This window comes from Mesocricetus auratus, unplaced genomic scaffold (assembly GCF_017639785.1).
Source record: "Mesocricetus auratus isolate SY011 unplaced genomic scaffold, BCM_Maur_2.0 Super-Scaffold_100009, whole genome shotgun sequence".
Classification (NCBI taxonomy): domain Eukaryota; kingdom Metazoa; phylum Chordata; class Mammalia; order Rodentia; family Cricetidae; genus Mesocricetus; species Mesocricetus auratus.
In genome coordinates, this window is record NW_024429193.1 from 4,262,690 (window position 1) to 4,289,808 (window position 27,119).

A 27,119-nucleotide genomic window follows, 5' to 3' on the forward strand; every position below is an offset into this window, starting at 1 on the left:
AATCCGAGAATAGCTTAGCTGAGGAAAGCTGAACTCTCCAAACAGAGGGAATGGGGGCTATGAACATGCTGGATAGGGTTCCTCACCTCAAGGACCAAGCTAGGTGGGGGTCACACAGTTCTGGGAGTAAGTTGACAGGAACAATGGTGTCTGGATTTCAAACTAAGAAACAGAAAAAAAAATCTATAGACCAAGGTTGACAGTGTAACCAGACGCGTTTCTCCCACTTGCCAGTTCCTGAATAGCAACTCAGAGGCTAAATATTAATTACAAACTATTTGGGCTATTAGCTCAGGCTAATTATTAATAGCTCTCGCAACTTAAGTGAACCCATTTTTATTAGTCTATATTTTAACACAAAGCTCCTGGCTTGTTACCTCACACCTCACATCTTGCTTCGCGGGCAGCTGTGGAAGTCTCCCAGACTTTTTCCCTGTATCTTTGCTTAGATTTCCCACCTGACTCTGTTCTGCCTGGCTATTGGCCAAATCAGCTTCCTTACTAACCAATGGTAATAAAGCATATTCACAGCATACAGACAGACATCCTACATCAGGACAGAGGCTCCTGCATTGTATAAACTATTCACATTCATGGACAGGCATGGACTGACTAGGAGAGGGGTCAAACCACTAAGGATAGACACATGTACAAATCCGGGTACTGAGTCTTGCAACTGGATTTCATCAGTAGAGCGGTCCAACCCCAGGACAATTCATTAATTTTACTAAGGAAGAGGAATGGGGATTCTTTAACTCATCCAAGCATTTGTTTATGTAGAAAGAGTTATTTGAATATTTGGCCACAGTAAATGTGAAATCCACACCTGATACATTAAAGCTATGTGTGATTTTTCAAGATTGGAATTTATATATTTTATGTGCAGCAAGATTACCTAGAAGAAATAAATAGAAAGTAGCCAATAAATCATCTATGCTGTTTCCATTTATTTTTCACCACACTCTGGGTTCATTTATTTCAATAGAAATATGCATAGAGAAAAAATCAATGGCTTGAAGTAAACAGAAGGTAAGGGAGAGCACAGACACAGCACATTAGTAACAAGGGCAGGCTCACGTGTCAGTGGCGTCAAATGGTCCCAGGACTAACTTCAGCCTCCAGTGTTGTCAACTGGTCCCAGGGTTGACTTCAGACTCCACAAAGTGGAATGGATGTTGAAAAAAAATCATCGTATGTGAACCCTTTTTACTGCCTAGGGATGTATGAGAAAGCAATACCGAAATGACAAGCCCAGGAGGCTCCCTCCTAGTCACAGTGTTCCCACTGCAAGCTGGTATTTGCAAAGCTCAGTGTCTTTTTTTTTTTCTTATCTGTGACTCTTAGATTAGGAACACACAACTGATATATGCTCACAGTGTATGTGAGGGCCCCATACCCTGCAGATAAAAACTCACACCCAGGTCTCCCAGTCACTGTGACATTTGATAAGAATTTCTACTGCTCCTGTACGTGGAGAACCTTCCACCATAGTAATTGTTTCCCAGGTGCCTTATTTTACCCAGAAGAGAGAGAAAAAAGGCACTAAACACAGGCTGGCTGGATTGAATCTCTCTCAGTGGAGCTCAGGAGTCACCACTAGACTTTCTGGGTTAATTCATTAAGAAAGTGGCCTGCAAGGGAGGGATGTGGGGACAGACGGGTAATCAACTGATGGAAGCAAATAACATAGCCGGGACATTTTCTGTTTGTCTTCCGTGAAGCTCCCATGAAACATACCCAGCTGCTCCCTCACTAGCTCACCCTTGAAAGCGCCCTCTGTTTTGTTCTCTGTCATCCTTGCATGACATTCCATTAGGCACTTGGCTTATTTTTAGCCAGACTATCAAAATATTTTTTTTTCAACTGGTCTGTCGCCGCGCTAGGACTTGGAATCCTGTGCCCTGAAGGACGGCACAGGAGGAAAGCAAACACTTCTTAAAAATGGGGAATTACAAATCCAGACCAGCACAGACTTGCTCTGGTAACTAATTACTCTTATTTTCATCGCATTATACTAACTATCCTCACATTATACTAACTGTCCTCACTTTCTTACATGCAACGTGGCTCCACTGTAAGTACAGATGAGCAATTGCTCATTGGGACGTATGCCTATCTGAATATAGAGAATATTAAGTGTTTAGATTATCTGAATTACTCCTTTTTCTCTGAAAGGTTATTGGCAGAAAACATAAAATGTCTTGTAAAACTATTAGTTTAGTTTCTTGGTATAGTATGGTAGAAAGTTTTGGAGTACTGTTGAATATTGATATTTTAGAGTTATATAGTAAGTATCTAGTATTTAAAACTTAAAAGACACTGTTTAGCATCTAGAGAATGCTGCAATTAAATTGCAATAAAATCAAATGAAATAAGTCAAATATATTCTTTTATGTAAATACATTGTACAATATCAAATGGGTTCTTAATTACTACAATCCCAAAGTGATTACATTATAAACATACACATCTGCATTAAACCTACAATCACTCATTTAAATTGAGTATTATAGAATTGAAAATTAAAAAAACAGTTTTGATTACTTGGATGTTATGATCTGTGTCTGCATTTTGCAAAATGCAATTACGAATCAATCCCATTTGTTTTTCTTCTCCAGATGAGTGGAAGAAGAAAGTTAGTGAATCTTATGCTATTATAATAGAGAGATTGGAAGACGACCTGCAGATCAAAGAAAGTGAATTTACAGAACTAAGGCACATCTTTGGGTAAAGCTACCAGAATATTTTTATTCTTTTGAATACATGTCTTCATTATTTATCTTGTTCTTAGGCATGCTGTTTGTGTAAGTATAAAGCCTTCGATACAAATGGTCTAAGACAAGTGTTAGATGCAACCAGACTAAGCTTCACAATGCTAGGCTGTCTGTTCATAAGAATCCATATGGCTCCCAAAGGTTGAGTAAAAGGAACTTGGGCATCAGCCACTGAATACAAGCGGTCATAGTAACAAGTAACCTGCTCTGGAACTAATCACTGCAGTCTCTTATTTGTGCCATCAACAAGCAACACTGCTTTCTTCCACGGGTGGATGATACCTGCCATGATTCTCCTTCGAGAGCTAGGATAAGTTTTCCCAAGCTCCTTGCACTATAGATACGGGGGTGGGTTGTCTCTTAGTATGGCTAAGTATCCCCCTTGGTCTGTAGACACAGGGGGCTGTCTCCCAGTGGGACTGACTATCTCCCTCTTGGTCTATAGACACTGGGAGGTGTCTCCCAATGGGATTGAGTATCTCTCCTTTGGTCTGTAGACACTGGGGGTGTCTCCTAGTGGGACGGAATATCAACCCCCATGGTCTGTAGACTTTAGAGGTTGTTTCCCATGGGACTGAGTATTGTTTTCACCTAATGCTCTTATAATGTGTAACATCAGCTTCCGTCAATAACAAAAAGAAGATAATTTTTTAGTCTGGGATAGTGTCCTGACCCCACAAGACACATGAAGTTTAGAAAAGGGAGGCAGAACCCTAATTTGTACCAGCAGCCTCCTAGAGAAATTTAATCAGATGCTGAGAACTAGGTGTGTTTCAGCGTAGCCAGTTCTCCGACTGCCTCGTTAGGGCTTCTACTGCTGTGATGAAAGGTCACGGCCAATTTGGGGAAGAAGGGGCTTACTAAACCCACAGTTCCATATACCATTCCATCATCAAAAAGCCATGAGGGTGGGAAATGAAGCCGGGTGTGGACCCAGAGGCAGGGTCTGATGCAGAAGTTCATGGACGGGAGCTGCTTACCGCTTGCTCCCCGTAGCTTCCTCTGCCTGCTTCCTGATAAGACCCAGGACCACTCCCAATGGGCTGGGCCCTCCCCCATCATTCTCTAACTAAGACAATGCCCTACAGGCCTGTCTGTAGCCCACACTTATTTAGACGCTCTCTCAGTTGAGGCTCTCTCCCCTCCTGTGGCTCTAGCTGGTGTCAAGCTGACCCAGCACACCGGCCTAAGAGAAATTAGACCTGGGAGAAGTGTCCTTGTCCACTCAGGCCGTCGTTCACATACCCCACTCCTAGCAAAGAATGTCTGCGATTTTTATTTAGAGATAAAAAAACAGAGTTGAGCAATGCCGGAATGGCATGTTCCGCAAAAGAAATTTCAGAAATAGTAAGTGTAATAGGTGCAACATGGCTGGGAAATGATGCCACCCACCTGCCCTGTGTTTTATCTGAACTTCACCCACAGAGCGAGCATGCAGGCCTTGACAGAGCCTCAGTTGCAGTAGGGAGATCGGTACTTGGGAAGAGAAGTCACTGAGGCCAGGCTTCCTCACACAGTGTCATCCCACGCTCGGGTATGAGGAAGCCTACAAAATTCTCTTAGAGATGTGTTAAGCAATTCAAAATAGCACATTCACATCTCCAGCTTTTGTTTCATTAGCGGAGGAGCGTGGTGGTGTAGCTTAGTCATAAGCCATTCCCTACTTATTGATTCTAAGATGTGTACTGACTAAAATGGAACCCTTTTTGGAGGAATTCTTTCAAATTTACGAATTCTAAAACATTTATTTTTCACCAAGTATCTGTTTTGCGTATGCCAAGGCTATCCAGCAGAAACAGTACGTCTTTTCTGGAGGATTTTATTTAACCAATAGACTTGAAGACTTTTCTCAGAGTTTACCAGCCGGTTTCACAACTCCTGCTATAGCTGCTTTTAATCTAACCTTCCCATTAACTGCTACAAATGTGACCTTTTGACTAATTGCTACTGCATGTGTGATGCAGAGATCTGGGCCAATATCACATACACGATATAGCTTAGTCTTCACCATAGTATGGTAGATAATATTAATTGTGTAGATAATAGCTGAGGAATAAGACATTGTGTCCTTCTGAGAATTGCCTGAGTCACAGATCGAGAGCTGCCCCATTGCTCTCATAACTGCTACTGTGGTTGGGGGAGAACCTCAGATAGATATACGACGGTATATAGACGCCAACATTTGCTAAGTGGAAGGGAAAAAAGAAAGCAAGATGATGATTTTTAGTTGTAAAAATAAGATTTATGGTGCCTGGGGTAAGCGCTTAGGAAGGAGAAGGACCTGACTTCAAGCTCGAAGACCAAAGTTCAAGCCCAAGACCCCCACACACAATGGGAGGAGAAAGACAACTCCCACAGTTTTCCTATGACCTTCACATACACACACACACACACACACACACACACACACACACACACACACTGTGGTGCATGTACCCCATCACACACTACGTACACTATGTACATAGTAAATAGTAAATAAGTGTAATTAAAAATAAAAACAATACTATCCAGGTATTGATTATTCACTACCTTTGAAAAAATATGAGATAAAAGGTATCTAGCAAGAGTGGACAAGCACCACAGAAAGTTCAGGAGAGATAAGAAGAGTAAGTGACTTAGCTAGGTACTTGAGTTGAACCAGGAAACATCTTGGTTGGGATAAGGGTTTTGGATCTATTTCCACATCTTACATCTGATTCCTCTGTGCAGTCCCCATGTCCTAGATATGTTTCTTGGTCTCACAGAGCCTCATTTGAATCATAAACAGTGGAGGTGAGTGTCATGACCTCACAGAAGAGTCAAAGAACGAGGTAAAATGGATACTGAGTCGAGGACCAAGTACATCTTAGGCATTGCCTTATTGTGACTGATGGGTTACATAAGAAATCACAAAAGATAGACGGCTTCCTTGTGGAGTACAAAGAACAAATTAGCAAATGTAATAAAAGTTAGAAGAAAAAATAGCTAAAATAAAATGGTCTCATTTTATTTTAATGTAAGAAAATATTTTCAAAATTAACAGAATATAATGTTAGAACAGTTCTTGGTGATAGCAAACTTTGAAATTATAGTGTTTGATTATTATGGGTATTACAAGGCTCTTCAAAATGGATGTCAAATTTCTTGAGAGTAACGGTTGGGTGTCTTTTGGACAAGGCATTCAGGAGATTAACTGGTGAAGACATTTATCTACAGGCATGTCCTGTCCATCAGAAGGGATGATGTGAAGCTACTGAGAGGATTGTGAAGACCTCTGATCTTAAAGAAGTGTTCAATGCCTCCTAATGTTATGGGTTCAATGGGTCTATTTCACATCGGAGGACATAAACCTGTAAAGATGGCATCCAGGAATCTGAACATAGTCCTCAGACAAAGTTGCAATGAACTCTCTTTGCCTGTGATGAGGGACTGAGTAATGGGAGACGGGTCACAGAAAGTTGGTAGGTGGTGCATTCCATGTAATCAAGGAAACCACAGTCAAAGGACAGTGAGTGAGCTGTCTAATTCTGTCTGTGCAGACAGCTCCACCTGGAAAGCCAGTGGTTTTCAGGGCTGAGTTCTGAGAACTTTCTTCTCTTTGGAGCTATTAAAACGACAGGTGACAGGGAAGAAAAAGGAGGCTGTGCTGAGAATACAAATTGTCTTACTGTTGGCTCATCAACCAGTGTTAAGGGTAGTTGGGGAAAAGAGATACAAGATTACACAGGATCAGCCTTGAGAACCTCGATGATGGACACATCGGAGTAAGAGTCTTCATGCCCTGTCCCTGCTTCTGGATTATGTAACAGAATGCTGTTGTGACAGTCACACCAGGCGCCTGATATGCGCCTTTCTCTAGAGAGGCAGAGTGCACGAAGAGGAGCTTCCTTCTCCACACAGGGGCAATTGACACAGTCACCGTGGAGTTCTCTGCTCAGTTTTTCCTCACTTGTCCATTTGCTGAAAGATTTGCTTATGGACTTACCAGCAGGCGTCTTTCCCATCCGTTTTGGGAATACAAACTACACCATGAGCCACCGTCCCCATCAGCTCAAGCATGCAACGTCCCTGGCTTTTACCCTGAGTATAGTAAAGATGCATAGCACTCAAGCTAATTAGGTTTTAAAAAGAACCGCACGGTGGCTGTGTCTGTGGCGATTGCTAGTGGCTTTTACCCAGCGCATAGCAGAGACTTACAGTACTCAAGCTAATTCACTTTTTAAAAGAACTGCACGGTGGCTGTGTCTGTGGCCATGGCTAGGGGTTTTGCAGTGAGCAGCTGATGTGGATGACGAAAGAGATGGAAACAGAATGTTCCTTCCTCTAATGCAAAGTTCCATTCACTCGTAGCTTTGGACGCGTGTGGAAGACATGAGTAGCAGGCAAGAAAGAGATGAAAAGGATGGGAGAGGCGGAGCGGTGCATTCATGTACAGTGTATTTCCTCCGATACCTCTAACGCCTGTAGTTATCAGTACATCAGTGAGTCATCCAGGATACCGTCTATCCATTTGTGGGCCAGACGCCTCTCTTCACTGGTATACCTGATCCCGAAAGATGCTCCTCCATATTGCATGGGCTTTTCATGTCTGCATTTGTCAATAATACTAGTGGGCTAGCTCCAGAAATATAAAAAAAATCTGATTAAGTTAGTTGTCTGCCACACGCTGGGGATGCGACTGAAGTACCTGTGTCCTCTTAGATTCCATCCCCCTTGGAACTCCAACATCTTCGATTAAGGCCCACAAAATAAATGAACTAGCAGAGAGTGGATGGCTGCAACGTTTGGAAGCCAAGCACAATCCTAATAACACAGTTGCTGGCTTAAGTTAATAACGGGGGTTGCAAACTTTTAAGAAACGTTGCATCTTAAATTTCATCCATAATTCTCACTTCCCAACAACTTGTAGACTAATGTCTCTGTTTTGATACACACAATTACAACATTCAAGATCTTGAAGCAGTCATTCCTCAGGAAGACAACTTTTCCTCTCCTGTCATTTTTTTCTGCAAGAGCTGCATGTGTCACACCCCCTGATGAGTGGACATTGCCTACATGTTCTAAAACCTTGGGTTCAATGTATTCTCTAATTTCTCTTTGCATTTTTCATAAGCTGCCATGGCCCTCACCAACAGAACATTCTAATAAGCCCACAGCGCTTCCTGGGGGCTTGGATGGAATTCCTAATTAAGATTAAGTAATCTCCACGAATATTTTTCTAATGGCAAATTATTTCCTTAATTATTAAATAGGGTAGTTGTGTATGTAAAGGTTACTTTCTGCCTCGAAGCGTAACAACTCTTTTCTTAGCCTTTAACGTTTTACCCAGAAAAGTGGGCAGTTGTGTGATCCAATTAGACATCTTCTCCATGATATTTATCAGATGTTATCAGAGGACATCTGATATAACCATAAGTGAGAAATTATTAAAAATGAAAGGTTGGAGAAGTTAGCCAAAATAATATATGGTTATACAAAACACTAAGTGAAGTGTATACAGTTTTTAAACATTAATTCATCTTCTCAAAAGCAGAGAAAGCCCAAGAAGAGCAGAGAGCAACCGCCATCCCCCACCCCAGTTTCACAGGACTGCCTCTTCCTTCTCATACATTGCTCTCGGAGTCCCATGATGTAGAAGACACGGAGATCAACACTCCAATCTTTCCCAAAGAGCATTACCATAGAATATCCGCAAACACACTTACTGAATAGCTTCCAAGCCAGTGCCCCAAACTTACCATGGGAATCGTTGCCGCTCTTACTACCTATTTCTCCCACCTCCATTTATGGAAAATAGATCTCCGTTTTTAGTATTCCCCTCCTCTCCTTCCCAAGTCATTCTTGCCTGGACTGTAACTTTGACAGAGGAGGCTAAAGACGTCCAACCGGGACGCAACACAAGCAGCAAGAGAAGAGATATCATGTAGAGTTATCACAGTCTGCCTGGGACTGGCTTCTAAGCCATGTGTGGGGTATCAGGGGTTCTCCTTGAGGCAAGGGCGCCAGGCCAGACACAGAAGGAAGCACTGAGTGTCACCAAGGTGGCGGAAGATAGCCCACCGTGACCAAGTCCCACTCTCCCCAATGACTTACGTCTTACCAGTCGCTAGTTCCAAAAGGGTCTCTCAGAACGCGGCTGTGCCCTTCGGAAATTCAGCTCACACTCTATCCATGACTTTAACGGCTTTGCCAGTGAGGGAGACTGGATTTTTCTGTCCTCAAAATATACGCCGGGAAGCCGGGCGCACGCCTTTAATCCCAGCACTTGGGAGGCAGAGACAGGCGGATCTTTGTGAGTTCGAGGCCAGGCTGGACCGATAGCCTCCAAAACAATACAGAGAAACCCTGTCTCGTAAAACCAGGGAAGGAGACCTGTCAAGGAAGACCCCAATGGATAGAGCTCTTGAAGCGATGGGCTGTGTGAAAACGTCTTTCTTGGGTTCCATTTACCCAGGAAATGATGCCACAGGACAGGAGAAGTGTTTTCTTCTGCTACTACAAAAACATTTACCAAATTGCCCTCCTGCTGTAGCCTGGAACTCTGGGGTAACCTGAAATCTTTGTTTCCTGGTCATGCTCATTTGCAATTGCCTCCAATGAATTTATCCCCTTTGAAGATAACGTGCATGTTTTTTCTGCCTACACTACCACGCACAGGCTGCTGCACACAAGTGCCCACATATGCACGCGCAATAGAGAGGCAATTCCTAACTTTTGAAAGAAATGTAATAGCAAAACCCGCTAGCCGTTGATGTGTACAAAGCTGGAAAGCTCACGTCCTTGGGGTGGGGGAATCTGAAGAGAATGAGGCGCGTCACAGTTATTTAGAGCTGAAATAAAGGAAAATAAATAGCCACACCCACCCGAGTTATCCTACAATGATATCTGACTGGTTGAAACGTCTCTATTTGCGGAGTATTGGAATATTGCAGATCCAGGACCATATTATCTTGGGCTATACATAGTCCCCGTACGAGCCACTTAGTGTTTGACCTAATGTCCTTTAGAATATCAGAGTATATTAAGTAGGTCAGCAGGCTCAGAATATCATCAGACATAGCTGGAATCTGTGGCAGGGATTTCCCCACTTTTCCGTACCCTCTATCCCCATCAAGGTCTTGAGGGAATGAAATGGCTTACAGTGCTGGAGAGACGGCTTGGTGTTTCCCTGCACACATTGCTCCTACTGAGGACCCAAGTTCGTTTTTTCAGCGCATCAGGCCATTCGTAGCCACCTGTAACTACAGCTCCGGGAGATCTGAGGCCCCCTCTGCAGTCACGTGCTCATGCCCACACAAAGAAGCTCAAGACACCGAATTTAAAAAGTAAAGCTAAAACATTTTATTAAGTGATCTGATCCATGGCGCTTGATTTGTCTTGAGACTATAAAAGCCACCACCTGACTTCAGCTTTGGAATATGCCCTGGGCCTTCATCCCCAGGCCGTGGTCACCCGACTTGGCTGGGAATAAAACCACATCCCACTCCCTCTGAGCAGGGGGACAAGCTCATGCGAACTGAATGCATTTCTAGTGTGGGCAGCAGCGAGCCAGCTTTGTTCATTGGAAGATTGTCTCCAACGTCTATGAAAAGAGACCATGGGGGCTTAGATTCTCTAATTAAAGCCTTTCTTGGGACCTCTCAAGGTCTCTGGATTTACTATGGTCTTCTTTTTAGCAGTGCCCTGGAGAACAGAATTTTCTTTTTTTTTTTTATCTGTTTCAGAATTCCAATAGCTTCTGAAGTTCTTAACCGGGAGCCTGGATGCAAATGGCTCAAGTGTGCTAAGTCTTTCAAGCCTGAGTGCTTTAAAGGTGATGGAATCCTTGGCTCCCCCGTGGGGATGGAGACCAGGCATCCCTCAAGAGCTGCTGCTGAAAATTAAAATAGGCCCAGGGGCCCCTTGAAGCTGACCCAGAGGCCAAGAACATGACCTCATTGCAACAGGAAAAAAAAATGTCCTGGGAGTGCCAAGGACCTGAAGAATTTTTAGCTCTGACTTCATGTTGAAAGGCTAACAGTGGCTCCCAGGGCCCCCCTTGCGAGCCAAGTCTTTGAAAGCACACAGGCAAAGAATTCCTTAATTCATCTCTCTTCTCCTCACCGGCCACCATATCACAGTACCTCCCCATGCATCAGACTTCCCTGATCTGAGGAATCTGACCCAGTCAGAGGACCAGGAAAGTTGGCTGCAGGCAGGGAAGTGTCATATGTTTAGGCTTTAATCTTTTCCCCACCCCTCTTGTCAAGTACAGTACAACCACGTCTCTCTCCCCTCCCCCACCTCCCTGGTTCCCTCTGCTTTTCTACTTTCTGTGAACGTCTTAATTCGTCTACAAACATAATGTGGATGTTTGGATGTAAAAGAAGCAATTTTGCTTTTAGACGTCTGCATTTTCTTTATAAGGGGACTTGGTAGAGTTAGACTATGTATTTATATAATTATATTGACCCACCGGGACACAGGGTGTGTATGTGGGTCTTCCCCTTAACCTGAATCCTTCAACTATTAATACTATTTTCACCAAGTTTCAGTTCTTCATGGGGGCAGGGAGGTGTTCAAAATTCTTCCAGCTGTAGTGACCAGCCTTCCCATCTTAGCAGCCATGACAGGCTAACATGTGCTTGCATGACCTTGCCGTTCCTGTCCTGGTCATTAGGAGGTCAGATGCCTTCCTCGTGGGAAGGAGCCAATCAGAAATTAGCTGGCGCTGGGCGGTGATGGCGCACGCCTTTAATCCCAGCACTCGGGAGGCAGAGGCAGGCAGATCTCTGTGAGTTCGAGGCCAGGCTGGACCGACAGCCTCAAAACCAATACAGAGAAACCCTGTCTCGTAAAAACCAAAAAAAAAAAAAAAAAAGAAAGAAAGAAAAAGAAAAAAGAAATTAGCTGGCGGAGCTGTGCTTTACAGCTCTGGGTGTGCTTTACCTTACCGACAGTGCACAACAGTAACGTGCAGAGCATAGCAACCGCCCTGGGAGGGCCTATGGGCCATAACAACCAGTTGACCAATCAACACAGGGCGGGTCACCCAACCCTGGAAGCGCACCAATCCTGAGACTGTTTCATGCCCCTAGACACTCCCCTTATGCTGCCCTTTAAGATCCCTGCCTCGAGGTTGCTTGGGGTCTTTATCCAGCCATTCGCCATGGTGGCGGGGTGAAGGCCCCGAGCTAATGGGGTTAATAAGTTAAACATCTACAATAAAAGACTCTTTGCTTTTGCATTGAAATGGGCCTGTTGGTGATTTTGGGGTTCAGAATTTGGGCACAACACCAGCAGCACAGAGCAGTTCTGAATTTACAGACCAACACTTCCCTCTCATGCAAAAGGCACCACACTAGGAAGTCAGTTTCTGACCACCTGTCCCGTGGTGCTTTTGCAGCTCTGATGAAGCCTTCAGAGGGGTCAGTTTAAACTACCGCACGGAGAGTGGGCTGTCTCTGCTGCACCTGTGCTGCGTTTGTGGGGGTAAGTGCACAGAACTTGTTTAAACCAGATCTACACCTACGTGGTAGGAGTCATGAGGCCAGCAGAAGGACCCCATCTGACTCAGTTTCTCCTTGGCTTCACTCCCAGAAACTTGCTGACGTTCTGGGAGTGGTGACCCATGCAGACCCTTGCTCTGTACCTCTGGATTTCTGGTTTTGTTTTTTGTTTTTTGGTTTTTCTTTCTTTCCTTTTTTTTCTTCCTTCCTAAACTAAGTAACTCATTTTGCCTGGAAATCAACAGGTGCTTTTTATATTGGGCAGCCAGTTGGGAAATGGGTTTAATTGAAGAACCCTTAAAAGCGTTCCCTAACATATGACCAGGCAGTCGCTTTTACTGTGAGAAATGAGAGGAAGAAATATTGAACACAGAATCTGACAGGGGAGACTGCTCAAAGCCATGAACTCTGCTTGTACATCATTTGATTTTAAAAGGCTCCCAACCATTTAAGTTGGGTCTCAGCCTATAGTAGCAGCTTGATAAAGTTAATGAATTGTCAAGTGGAAGTTGGTAATTTATTTACTCACCAAGCAGAGCAGAGGTTTGTGAACCTAGCAATAGAGTTACCAGTGGACAAACGTTCCCTTGACTTTTCCAAACCCTTGGAACAGACTCATCTTCGTATCTTACCCTTCGTTTTAGGAGCTGGCTGCCCAGCCTCCTCCAGAGCCTTAGTAGCTTCTAACGCTGATGAACCCTTGCAGGATCCTTCATCTCTAGATTGTCACCTCAGCTGTCTGCCAGTAGTTTGTTAGATGATTTCACTTGTAACTGCACTGCCTTCTGTTTTATTTGACCAGGCACTTTCGAGATAACTTCTATTCTGTAGTCCAGGCTAGCCTCACATGGGTGGCAATCCTCCTGTCTCAGTTTCCCAGGTGCCGGGATGAAACACAGCAGCTGCTGTGCCCGTTACATCCTTAGTTTAAAGCAGGTGAAGGAAGCACAGCCCCTGAGCCACGCCTACCACCACGCACAGCACCGGCCCAAAGAGGCAAATGTGTGATGAAAACACGTGTGCTAAGGAACCCTGATGGTGAACAGAATTGCGTAGGGATGGGGCTTGAATGGAGTTGGGCTGACATTTTCACACGTCAGAATGGCATTTATCCTTAAGTCAAAGGGAGACGGATGAAGTTCTTTAGTCTGCCCCTGCAGTAAATCAGCCTTTATTATTTCTCTCTAGGCAACAAGTCACACGTCCGTGCCCTTATGTTAAAAGGGCTCCGTCCATCCAGACTGACAAGAAACGGCTTCCCGGCGCTGCACTTGGCAGCTTACAAGGTCTGCTGTTTTTCATTCCTATACATTCTCTGTTAAGGACAAGCATGAGTGAAGGACTTCATGGGTCCTGATTTCTACACTCTGCCCCAACCAGACAGAACTGGCATAAAATGAGATGGGCACCTTGGGATACTTGGTGCTGGAAGCGACCCTCAAGACTGTTGCAAATGTACATTGGCATAACGTGTTAAGTCATATAAAAGTCACTCTTGTCTTACTGATTTTCACTCATGGTGCCACTTTAACTTCGGATGTTGAACATGCGCTTATTTCCTTACTCACTGAAGAATTTCGTTAGATGCAGAGGGGAAGAAATGAAGATCAGAGTGTGATACCTAGTTAAGCATAGAAAGGTGGTGATAATCTGCCACGGTTGACCCCAGCCCAAAACCTTACACCTGTATTGCTTTTTCTCAATTTCATGCAATTCTATACCAGACTTTTATTTTAGTTGTTGTGTGTGTGTGTGTGCATTCAGATCTTGGAAGAAGGAAGCAGGTGTTTGCTTGCACAAAGATCACTCTACACTCCCTAAACATCTTAAGAGTTTGCAGCATGGGGAACAAGGACCTTTGATGGGGAAGTCCTGTGTATATGTCAATAAAGCACTGTTGGCCAATAGGGAAGCAAGATAGGTGGGACTAGGAGTCCAGGAGGACTCTGGGTAGGAGAAACACAGGGAGTCAAGATGTAACCCCCATAGGGATAAGAAGCCCAGACCCTTTTCTCTGGTAAGAGAAATACTTTGATTGGCAATTATGGGGTAAATACTTAAGTTGGAGATAGGCAGTATAAAACAAGCAAGGCCAACAGCTTCATAATTAATACAGCGTTTGGTGTGTTATTTGGGGACTATAAGTTGGCAGAGCCCAAGTGACTAGTGGGGAAAAAGCAAAGCGGCTGGCAAGGAAAAGTCTTCACTCTACAGACCTCATTTTTCTACTATATTATTTTCTTTTCTAATGCTGTGATTGAATACTTGGACAAAAGCAACTCTGGGGAGAAAGAGCTTTTTTGTCTCATAATTTAAGCTTACAGTTCACCATCAAAGGAAGTCAAGCGGCGGGAGCTAGGAGGGCTGGTTACATTGCATCCACCGTCAAGAGCAATGCAACCAGCCCTCCTAGCTGCTGCCACATGAATGGTGACACCCACAGTGGACATGTCTTCCTACTCTGGTTATCACAGTCAGGATAATTCCCCAAAGGCACTCTCAAAGGCCAACATGGTCTAAGAAGCTCTCCTTGGGACTTTATACCCAGGTGATTTTACATTGTGTGGAGTCCACATTCAAAATTTGCCATCTCCACGATTCAGATTTTACGTCCCTTAATTTATCCTGCAGATACCTTAAATCTGGTCTCTGCACCTCCAGTCAATGCCTGGTTATTTCAGGGGAAAGGGCAGCTAGGTGCTGAGTTTTCTTTCGAATCGCCATTCATTCTTCTAAGTCACACACAAGGTCTTTCCCGAAAGGCAGGGAAGAGACAACGAAGGAGCCAAGAGCAATGGAAAGAGAATGATTGAGACCCTAGGCAGTTTGTGAGACACTGACCCTGTTTAGGACTGGAGACCCCCCTTTCTGTGATGTCCCCTGTGACACTGCCACATCGGTGGTTTCTGAAGGCTATAGGGCCTCGGACATTTTCGACCGCGTTCTGCTCACCTCTGTAGAAACTGAATTTCCATTTCAGTTTTTCTCTACCGTTTCTCAAATTAGTCTGTTACCAAGGATTGCATCCACTGTACCTTCTTCAGAGGAAGAGGAGGCCAGGGGATAGGCTCTGAGGATAAAACATAGACAGCCTCCTTTTCCGTAGAAAGCCTGGGTCCTTTACATACCTAAAAGCCAGCAAAGGAAGCTCACATAAGGTCCCCATGCCCACCGCAGTTCTTCACATCAGCGAATTCCTGCCTGTGGTGAGCTCAGTCGGGTTAAAACATTAAATTAACCATCACAGGCAAATGTGATTTTTTTTTTCTTTTCTAACCCCCACACAGGTATTTCAGGCCAAAGTTTGGGAGAGCGCTGCTTTGCACTGCTCCCATCTGTAGTTCTTTTGTAAAAGCTTAAAAATTAGAAAAATTAGAAACGCGCGCGTGAGATGGAACCGGGACCAGCGCAGTGGAGCGGGAGCCATAGACAGCAGGAGCCATAAAGGGTACATTAGCCACACCTATTACAGCGGAGGGAGAGCGAGAGGAGGGACACAGACATGATAAACAAGAAGGGAGTAGAGAGAAGGAGAGGTAGGAGAAGTAAGAGAGTGGAGAGGACCCGGATGATGGCTTGGAACTTAAAAGGGGGCGCTTGCGCATGAGCAGTGAGTGAAGTAATAATGATGTAGCCATATCACCATGCAGTGCCCCGCCCATTGTCAGGAGGGTGGGGTCAGCATAATGCCGGAAATTCTAACACCATCTTTACCCCCAAACACTTCTCACATCTCTTCACATCTCTTTGTTTCTGCTTGTAATTTTTCCAGCTAAAGTACCTCTTAGCTCTTCTCTTGTCGATCCATTGATAGGTACTTAAAGCCAACACAAGCTGCGCTTAATTTTGGTTTGTGTCTTCAACTTTCTGTAGTAGCACTCACAGTTCCTGGGTGGTTTGTGCCGTCTGCACACCCGATCCGTGAACTCCCACCATCAGGACTGAGGATTCCCCATTTGATTCTTCGCCATAGAGAACCTGGAAGCTCCAGGATGAGTGTCCGGGACCTGACAAGTGTCTTGGTGTTATTACATACAGTCCTTGGTGCTCACTGGTACAAAGCAGCTTTAAAAGTGTTCTCAGCCCAGCTCCTAAACTAGTTGTGTCATCTGTCAGCTTCAAGATTGGCTGGCTACCTTACCGCTGCGTCTTCAGAAAAACTGTCTTTCCCTGGGCCCTCCAGTTTTCTTGTCTCCAAAGCAAGCAGACAGAGCGATAGGGCTTTGGGTAGAGCTCACTGATGGAGTGCTTGCCTGCCAAGCTTGCACAATGTGCTTAGACTTGCTCCCAGTGTCACCTCTCCCTCTGAAAGAAAAGAAAAACTGGAGTAAACATAATTATCTGTTTTGTTAGGTGATTTGGGGTTTTAAAAAAGGACAAAGCACATTCAGTCCTGGCAAAATAACCATTCCATGAAAAAGAGTAAATAAAATTAACCATCAGTGTGCAACTTAATTTCAAGAAACAATTACCAGACACTGTGCAATATCCATTTTACATGGAAAATAGAAAGAAATGGGTCTTGTCATATGGTTTGTAAGTTAGAAGGGATGAGAATCTCATCAAAGGTCTCAGCTCATACTTAAAAGATTTCTTCCCATGTTCTGTAAAAGTAGAATCCCCTTACACAGGTTTTGTTCACATACAAATTGAGGGAAACAGTCAGCTAATAACAGACAAAATATACTCTTTGGAAACAAACCCATAGGCAAGTGTCTTGACAAGTTTGCTTCAGATATGGCTTGGTTGCAAATTTGATTTACAAATAGCTCAGAATAAGGCAATTTAGAAAGGAGTCATTTCCTAAGAGCAGCAACAAATTTGCCCCCTCTCCCTCCCCCTACTGGGAGCCAGCGGTGTGGTCAAGGAAACAGACCCTGTCTCAGAAGGCAACATGAACAAAGCCAACCTAACTTCTGCCGTGTCTCTGTGCTGCTTAAGTTAGCTGCATGTGATGTGTGGTTGCTTCGCAGGAATCTTCTGAAGCCGTTTGCCATTTTGAAGGGTTTGATTGCAACTTAGTTGTCTCCATGCTTAAATTCATTAAATAGGCTCACCCAGCTGCAACAGGCATATGTCTCCCTCTGCTAAAGCTCTAAGGGGAGAGTGCAGTTTCTTCTCTGAACCCTTCTCCAGGGCTCTGAATGTCCAGCGTTTATATTTTGATACTGTGCACCCCTAAAATGAAATGCAGATATTGGAGAGAAAGCATTGAACCTTGATGTGGTTTGGGAAAGGCTAAATGGGAATTCAGATGAACGAAAGACTGAATTAGACCCTCTAACTTAGCCCCGAACCTGCCTCACATGCAATGCACAGGAAAATCTCATTTCATGATAGTTCTTCGATGGTTCAAAAGTAGTAGTTTTTAATCCAAGTCATTTTTCAGCATTTCATAACTTAAAAGTCGATATTGAATGATTTGGGTTTGTATTCCATTCTGTGCATTTCTACCAAGTCTTTGCCTTAAATCATTTTACACATTTATTATAAGGGGAAGGAATCAGAGGGAAGGGCCAGGGTTTTTCCTACAAAGACCACTGAGTCTGAGGCCCCTGAGTTTCTGCAGTAGATCCTCCTCTGGTGACCACTGCACTCGTCACTTGTACCTAGCCTTCCTCCTTAGTGCATGTATTTTATAAAGAAGTTGGGAGCTTTGTTTCAGCTCTCACAAGACACAGAACCCAGAGCTACTGTCCCATGGCTTGCAAGGGCTCCTCTCATACTGGGGTTATTCAGCCTCAGATCTAGGCATTGTAGATTAAATAAGTCTGCCGTGAGGGTGTATTCTACTCATGGGAAAGCATTCTGGGGGCACGCCTATCTCTGTTTCTCAACATGGCCCTGGCCACTGCCCTCATTAAGAATTTTGACAACCAAAAAGACAATGCAATCCCAAGATGAAAATTAAGAACCAATGATTTAGAGGGGAAATTAAAAAGATTCATTAACTTAAATTGATTTTTTAATACAAGTTGTCTTCTGTTTGTTCAAATGATTTGACTAAGGATCACATTTTTCCCCAAATGGGAGTTTGTCAAGGAAGTAATAAGAAATTCTCTGAAGAAGAAGGGGAAAAAAATCTAAGAGAAGAAATCCCATTTTTTTTGGTATACTTAAACAAAATTTCCAAGTAATGATGACTTTTTAAAGCAGTGTGTAATAATGAACCCTCATTGTAACTAAACATTTATGTTCACAAATCGGAGTAATCACTAACACACAAATATTACCTTCCTTCAGTTCTTACATCAGACGGCTTTATTTCCTAGAATACCTTCGCTCCAAAGCCTGAATTAACTGAGTCTCCAATAAATTCTTACACAATCATAATATGAATCCCTGGTTCATCTCTGTACTTATTCTATGTTGGGGCCCATCATCTCCAATCTGTGTGTTCAGTGATAAGACAGAAAAACACATAAATGAATGTTGGAGACTAGAGCAACCAATTACGGGCACTAACATGGAGACTCGGTGCTTCCAAGATATGAAGGAGGGGACAGAGACTGATGCGCGGTGTGAATGGGTCACTCCAGGGTTCTCTCCCAGTTCAGCTCTGGATGATTTCCCCATTGCATTGCACCATGATAAGTGACAAGCATTGTAACCCACCTAGCGTGTGTTACAATGAAAACTTCACGACAAGGGCGGGACCATAAAATAAAAGGACTTTGGAGTCAGGAACTGGGGGTGGCTTGGTGTATTCAGAAAAGCATACGATTTGGAGTTAGTAGACCTAAGTTCAAATCCTACCCCTGGCTCAATATAAACATCTGGAATGCCTGTTAAGGATGGCCGAGAAGCAGTGTGGAAGGACTGAAACCTGCAAGGAAATGGCTCCAAGTGGTGCCTTCCTAAGTAAAAGGCAGGAGCAAGATTGGTGGGGCCGGGGGCGGGGCAGGGGGAGGGGGCGCGGGGATCACAAGGCAGACCTGATCAGAGACATGTGCACTAGCTCCCCAGGGGAGTAGACCTACCCCCTAACGCGCTGACTGGCCAGCCTCAGCTCTGTAGCCCATCCCAAAGGATGGGAAAATAAAGCCCAAGACTGAGAGGAAATGCTGTGGTCAAAGGCAGCCGTGGTGTTTTCTGAGTGGGGAAAGACGTGGTTGGTTGGTTTGTCTATTTGTTGGGTTATCTCCTTTCATTGTGGTTCACTGGCCACCAGGCTACAAGGACAAAAGGGGACGTATGTGGCATGTGCGGCTTTGTAAGGCCTATGAGTCCAATGGAAATAGCATTCCCATTCTGAGGGGCTGCTTCAGGGTTGCATACAGCTCAGTTTTATTCCATATGTATACATGTAATGTATAGGATGGGTTCATATTTGGCAGCATGGTCCTACCATACAGCCTGGAGCACAAAACCTGATTATCTAATGGACAACAGATAGAGAGTGTATACAGGGATCTGTGGCAAAGGTCGCACTTGAGATAAATCAGGTATCCAAGGTTAGGGACAGATTCTAGATAATGTCAAGTCTCTGTGTCTAGATATACTGTCCGGGTAGGGAGGGATCCAGGCTAGGAAGGAAGTCCTCCATTTTCTGACATGCTCAGAGAGCTGTTGAAACTTCAACCTTAAGTGCAGGTTTCTCCAACACCTGCTTATATGTATTTGTTGTTTTTGGTGACACAGGTGGTTTTCATTGTTAACACGAATTAATGTCATTTGGCAAGAGATCACCATCCCCAAAGAATGGTTTGGGTCAAGAGTAGCCCATGGTCATGCATGTGAGAAACTGGTGTTTGATATGAGAATGCCTAGCAGACTGTGTGTCATACGATCTCTAGACAATTGGGCTTCAGTGTAAAAGAAAGCAAGCCAAGTAAGACAACAACAATATTCCTTCATGGTTTCCTGCTTCTATAGTCCCGCCATGAACTCTTGAGTAAGTTTATCCAAAGGTGGACTCTGACCTCGAAAACTGAAATGAAACCTCTCTTCTGGTCAAGACAACAGAAAAGCAAACTGAAAAATATGGTTCACACTCCATGGTCTTTAGCTTTCTTGTTAGACACAGGACGGGGAGGCAAACATTTACAGCATAATTTTGCTATTTGAAGATCTTTGCCTAAGCTTTAAACTTTGCCAAAACTTTTTTTTCTAAGCTTTCTTCTGTATGTATATGGCAATGTTAAGACATTAACTTGGTTTTTAGTTGTGGAATTTTATTACATTATTTAGTTTGAAATTGGGACGCAGTTCCTAAATGACCCATCTAATACAGATTCCTCTTTCCTGTCATTCTATGCATGTGTAAGCCAAAAGTTACAAGCATTGAGATTATGTGTCATTTATTTATTTATGACTCATTTATTTATTGAAACAGGGACTGGCCTCAGCCTCCTAACTACTGGCATTACAGGCACACAGCACCATGTCTGACTTGAGTTCTGACTTTAATAGAGGCTTGGACACAGTTGGCATTGTGTTTCTATCAATGTAGGGACTCAGACATTTTATTAACTCTGCCCCTTGATGACCAGGCACGCCCATTGATGCAGCTACGTCATCTCTATGTCACTCGCCGCGGGACTCAGTGTGCCTGTACACCCTCCCCTTTATAAGTCACCTCCAACTCCCCTTCTCTCTCTCTCAGCTCTGCACGGGTCGGTTACCTCTCATCCCCCTTTCCCTCCCTATCTACCAATAAAGCTCCATGTGGGATCATTGAGTCAGTTTGCGTCTCCTTACTGGGTAAACCTAGACATTTTAACAACAATCAACACATGGGGCTTTGTGAATACAGGACCTATCACATCGCCCTTGCATGTTCTGAACAAGGTTAAGAAAATGCTGACCGATGTCGTCTATATCCCATGATGGCATTGTATTAGGAAGAAGCCATCGTGAAAGCCCACTGAGATGTGCTTTGTTTTACATTGGTTATAGGTTCATCGTAGAAGAAATATTTCAGTTTCATCCCTAAAGGAAGAAAAGCAAACTTAAATCCTCTATATTCTTCCTGTAAGTGTTTGACCTTTTGGGAGTTAATCTTAGTGACTAAGAAGTCGTATTTGTTGGTGTGACCTACTTGACCTCTTTGGGGGTTAATCTCAGTTGCTGGGAAATCGTATTTGTTGGCGTGACCTACTTGACCTCTTTGGGGGTTAATCTCAGTTGCTGGGAAGTCGTATTTGTTGGCGTGACCTACTTGTAAGATTGATGTTCTTGCTAGAGCCTTGCCCTAGGCAAGCACTCTTTCCACCGTCCACAGGAACGTGGCAAGGGTTGGTTGCTGCTTCTCTCTACTGGTAGCCACCTGAGGTGTTCTCCTCATTAGTGCAAGCTTTTGCCAGAAGTCACATTTGGGCTTCTTTGAGGATGTAAGCCTCACCCAACCAAAGAATCAACAACACCTTGTGCACCGCTTCCCCACCTGATCTTAGTGGGAAAGAAAGAAAAAAAATCCACTCAAATTGTATCTCATTACAGGATAGCCCAGAACTGATCACATCCCTGCTGCACAGCGGAGCAGATGTTCAGCAAGTGGGGTATGGTGGCCTCACAGCCCTCCACATCGCTGCGGTTGCTGGTCACCCAGAGGTGAGTCCTGCCTCCCTCGCGCGAGGAAGAAAAAAAAAAAGTTGCCTGTCGTCTCTGACTGTCCCCAGTTGTTTGAAACACTGGATTTTCGGGTCCTAGGAGCCGTTTTATGCTTTGTTTAACTACTGGACACACTCATTTTCTCTGACAGTAAAACTCCGCTGTATAAATGTGCCTTTAGACTGAGTTTAGCTCCTTATGTAACCATATCCTCAAACATCAATTAACATTAAGGTGTCTGGTTTTATGCAGTGTTGTGCAGTGGTTGAGAGCAAACACTTTGGATTAAGGCAACTCAGATGCCACAGGTTCGTCTTCTAACTTTGAGGACGTCGCTGAGTCTTGAGACCTACATTCTTTGTTTGTCAAACAGTAGTAGAAGGATTGGGATACAGCTCGGTGGTCGAGTATTGGGGTACACATGCAAGGTTCTGGGTTTTGTCTCCTGAAATGTAACTGTAGGCTCATTGCAGCGTTTAATTAAATTTTCCACACAGAGTACTCTGAAGATTGCTTCCTACAAAGTGAACAGAGAGACACAAGTCTGTTCTCTAATCTACCCGCTCATACCGTGTATGAAGGAACGTTTATTGAGCACAAATTATGCCCCAGACTCTGCTCTGAGTCCTGAGTTGGCAGGGCAAAGACATCAGACAAAAATCTCCATTTCTGTAGAGCATAGTTGTAAACAAGAAGTCAGACAATGAGGAAAAAAAAGTATCATACAATTTGAATTACCAGTGAGTACAAAGAGTGAGGAGTATGGGGAAATCCTTTCTATAAGCTCTAAATCAAAGACTCCGAAGGACGCCGTTACTGAAACAGAGACTGCGGTGGGAGGGGACAGACTTGACAGGGGAGGGGCACAGGCTAGAGAGATAACACACTCCAAGGCCCAGAGGGGAAGGAGGAGCCCCGGCAGTCACAGGGACTGTGTGGGATACAACATCAGATAAAGTTATGAAAGCACATCTGCATTTTGTCTTAACTTTGTCACAGTATTACATTTTAAACAGACTACTGTGACAATATTTGGTTAATGTTACCAACACTCAAGAGTGGTTTTTATGGTCTCTGATAAATTAGATATCATGTCTCCTGAGAGAAATGGTCTTGTAATTATAAAGCCATTGGGTAATGATCTGTCTGGAATCCTGGTCACTGTTTTCAAAGTCCAATTGCTGTTACCGTTAAGGTAACAGAAGATGCTTTCCATCTCCCTTTTAAATAATTATTTATGAGAATTATCATATTCTGAAATAAAACTGGACCTTTATCGAGAAATGCACATTCCCTCAACCAAGTGTGATCTGAGACACAAATAGAGCCACATGTAATATCAATGGAATACATTTGAGCCGCATCTCTTAAAAATGCCACTCAATAGGGCTCACGTTTAAGGCTCTTGTTGAGAAAAAAGAAGTTTCCTTTATGCTTTTCTTCTCATTACTATAAAACCTTACTCACTAAAAACACTAATCCAGAGATCAAGATATATTGTAAACATACAGAGTCAGAACTACTTATGGAGAGAGGCACAAATCTCAGTAAATTCAGTTGAATGCATTTCTTTCTGCCCCATCCAAAAAAAAAATTCAACGAGAGCCATGAACATTAAGAAATCTGAGTGCAAAAACTGGGGAATGGATGCTGCACTCCCCTGAAAGTTCAACTCTTTAGTTGCTTCTGTGTCTTATGACCTAATGGCTCGCTGTGATAAGTTTATAAAGTAAAGCAAACCTCACCATGGGCATGGATATCTGGGAAAGCCACGTGTATAAATTTCAGGACTGCACCCATGGGTACCGCAGAACTCACCTTATGTGAATAAGGGATGCTAACATTTAAACTGGTAATTAACTAATGGGGAAGCTTCTTTTTACTATATATATGTATTATAATTATATATAAAATTTAAAGTCATATATGTAGAAATGGAAGCAGAAATCACACCAATAGCTTAAAGCTGAATTAGGCTGAAGAATGGAAGAATGAGTTCAAAGATGATTGATGGGGGATGTCCTTCTCTATATATGTTTGTCTTATTGGTTGAAGAATAAAACACTCTTTGGCCAGTAGTCAGCAGAGGCAGGAAGATAGACAGGACTAGGAGATGAAGAGAATGCTGGGAGAGAGACACCATGTAGTCCCCAAAAGAGTAGCAGGTCCGATAAGCCAAGAGCACATAGAAATACATAGATTTATAGAAATGGGTTAATAGTTAAGACAGAGCTAACCAATAAGAAGCCCTAGCCATCAGCCAACAGACTTATAATTAATATAGCAGCTACAGAGGATCTTTAAGTGGGAGGGTCCTTGATTGTGCGAGGGAGCTGTGAGCAACTGCTGTCCCAGCACTGAGGAAAACCAATGGGGTGAAGCATCTGTGTATGACGTGATGCTGAGCGCCATGGGTAACATGTACAGTTTCCTTACTAAGCCAAGCGCAGGGTGGTGCATGCTCTCTGTTTCACTCATGAGGCAGTGTGTGGGGCAATGCCCCCGGATGAGAGGGAGCTACCTTTCATCAGTAGTGACATCCTTCTTCGCCCACCTTCTCTGTGAAACCATGCCCGGCGCCGAGTCTGACAGATCTCTTGTCTCCACATATCAAATTCAGACCCTCCATTAGTGTCTCCTGTGCGTTTGTGTCCTCCTGCGATCGTGGGTTCTGTTCAACAATTTTACAGTGAAATTCCCATTGACTTGGGCAGCTGTCTGCTTTAATCGTGGACTGCAGGTTCTCAGATGTGTGGATTGCCAGCTGAGGTTCACATGAGAATTTGCTATGCTGTAAAAGGGAGGAAAATGCTGGCTGTCTTTGGCTCCAATATTTCTCTGATTTATCCATCTACCAACTCATATGCATATATTGATTTATTCAAGGCCCGAACCATCAATAAACATGCATTGAATTCCCTTCTCTTTGGGTAAGAGCATGGGCATACATCACACAATCTCCTGAGCGTGGAAAATAGAAGGAAAGAGTTTAGGTTTGCTATTTTCCCTGTTGCTGTTGTAATGTGCTATTTGGTCTCCTCTGAGAACATCTAATGTTAATCTCAAATGATACAATGAAGAAACTAAGGATTGGAAAGTTGAACGATGACCACTGTGGAGGGCACTCGGGTAAAAAAGAAATTAACAAGACAAGATTCTACCCGTTCACTGTCAAATCTCAGCCCTCATCTTAAGGGGAATAAGAAGCAATTTATTCTGGAGCCATTTTTTTTGGTGACCACAGCCTGGGGACACACATTTAAGTTACCCTGAATTCCATGTCCCAACACAGAAGCAGCTTCGTGAGGTTTGTCAAGTTTGATAAAACGAAGAAATTCATGAGTCAAGTCAAGTTTAAAATACATTGGTAGGTTCACCAGAGAGGCAGGCACACAGAGATTGTGGCGGCAATTCTACAGTTCAAGACGCCATCCCATGACATTCCTAGTGTTCTGCAGAGTTAATAGCTAAGAAATTTTTTATTATAGATATTAGTGCAGAGGGGGAAGGGACAGCTCTCCAGAAGCTGTGATTACCCTCTGAAGGTACAAGATTCCAAGCTGGCTACAGTCCTGAAATTCCAATTGACACACACTCCTTTCAGGAGTGTTGTGGACATGGCCAGACACAGCTTCCTTTTGAGGAATTTTCCGTCACATAACCCGACTTCAAAGCCATGATTTTATAGATAAGGGGGCACTATTCCACAGTGACCCATTGTTGTTGCTACAGCAGGATTTATTGTCACAAAATACAAAGAAAATGTGTTCAGACAGCCACAGATAAAATTCAGGAGTTACTACACCAGCAATGAAGGCATCATTGACAGAATCCAAGAGAGATTTTACCTGGCCCTTACTGTCTGAGTACAAGGATCCAGTGAGATAGTGTGTATACATACACAGACACACAGAGACTCATACACACACACACACACACACACACACACACACACTGATAGACTCTTTCACACATACACACACACACGATAGATAGACTCACACACATACACACATAAAGAGATATACACAGTGATAAAACATACACATGCATATATACACACATTAATGCATATATACATACACAGATGCACACTACACATATGCACATACACACAGTGTTCTGTCCCTAATCATCTAGAATGCTGTCACACTCTTCCCCCTGTAGTTCTTTCTACATCGACCAGTAGACTAATCGATCACCAATAGTAGGTCACTTTCTGACAGCAAAGGAAAAGAAGATAGCAGTCAGGGTCCCCTACATCATGTGGAGGGTGGTGGTGGTGGCCATTTGTCAAAGAAAGGCATAGGTACAGGGAGACACTGTGAAGCTAAGGGCATCACATTCACGCTGAAGGTATTCTGTCCTGCCAGTTTCCAGCTTGACAACACTCACCAACGCATGGCTCAGAAGCGCTTCCAGCTTCCAGTTATACTGGAGTTTGTTTCTGATTTCATGGAAATGTATAGTTGATGGTCTTTCAGTCCACTCTTAACTAAATCATCCCAGTGTTTCAGGGGAGGGTTTTGCTTACTAAAAAGCTCCCAGTGCTCTCCGCATTATTTCTCTTGTAATGGCTTTAGTTTCTCTCCCCAGAGGCATAGACAAGGGAAAGCTTAAAATCGCAACGTACATCTATCTCTCCCTCTTCTTGCTCACGAGTTCTCCTTTTCGCTGGTGAATTTATAGTGTGATGGGACCATATCTGCCTCCGGTATCTCGTGAACTATCCTTTGAGAGCCAAACGAACAAGAAAAGGAAAAGATTAAAAAATTAACACATTGAGCGGAGAGCTGCTAGGTTTGAGCTGGGGGCTGATGGGGCCACACGCACTTGCTGCCGCCTCTTGCTGTGTCTTTCTTCCACAGCTGTGGAAAGGATGGCCGGGCTTCCACAGACAGCTATTCTGAGAATCTACTTCTAACCTTCTAACAGGGACCCTCATCCCAGGGGAGCCGCAAGCACCCTAGAGCTCACTTCCCCAAGGAATGTTTACTGGCCCTGGCTCCCAGACTCATCTGCCACCCAGGAATCAGAGAGAGATGGACTACAAACACCTATGAACCCATCCCCCCTTCTGGGAGTCATAGGAAGGGACCCCCTGCTTCATCTGCTGTGGCTGAACTGTCTCCCTGAGCCCTCACGATGCTCAGAACACAGCATTAGTAACAACCAATAAATCTCTTAAACCCAAAGGACATTCTGCCTCAGTGTCCCTCTTGAACCACAGCCCAAGACACTTCAGTCACCTTCTACCAAATATACAGACTTCAGCCTCCTTCGAGGATTTCTCCTCATTTTCATCAGGCAAAACCAACAGAGA

General features: G+C 43.8%; 1 protein-coding gene across 2 annotated transcripts in view; it reads left to right on the forward strand.

Annotated features, from left to right (window-relative positions):
- The first annotated feature begins 1,885 nt into the window (after nt 1–1,885).
- Nucleotides 1,886–27,119, forward strand: part of Tnni3k (TNNI3 interacting kinase) — a 266,104-nt gene continuing 240,870 nt past the window's right edge. For both annotated transcript variants that reach the window (XM_040751553.1, XM_040751554.1), the window contains exons 1-5: nt 1,886–1,981; nt 2,619–2,727; nt 12,142–12,227; nt 13,433–13,530; nt 21,686–21,796. In XM_040751553.1, coding sequence (XP_040607487.1) covers nt 1,942–1,981; nt 2,619–2,727; nt 12,142–12,227; nt 13,433–13,530; nt 21,686–21,796 — 444 coding nt within the window. In that variant the 5' untranslated portion in view covers nt 1,886–1,941. The remainder of the gene's footprint in view (nt 1,982–2,618; nt 2,728–12,141; nt 12,228–13,432; nt 13,531–21,685; nt 21,797–27,119) is intronic.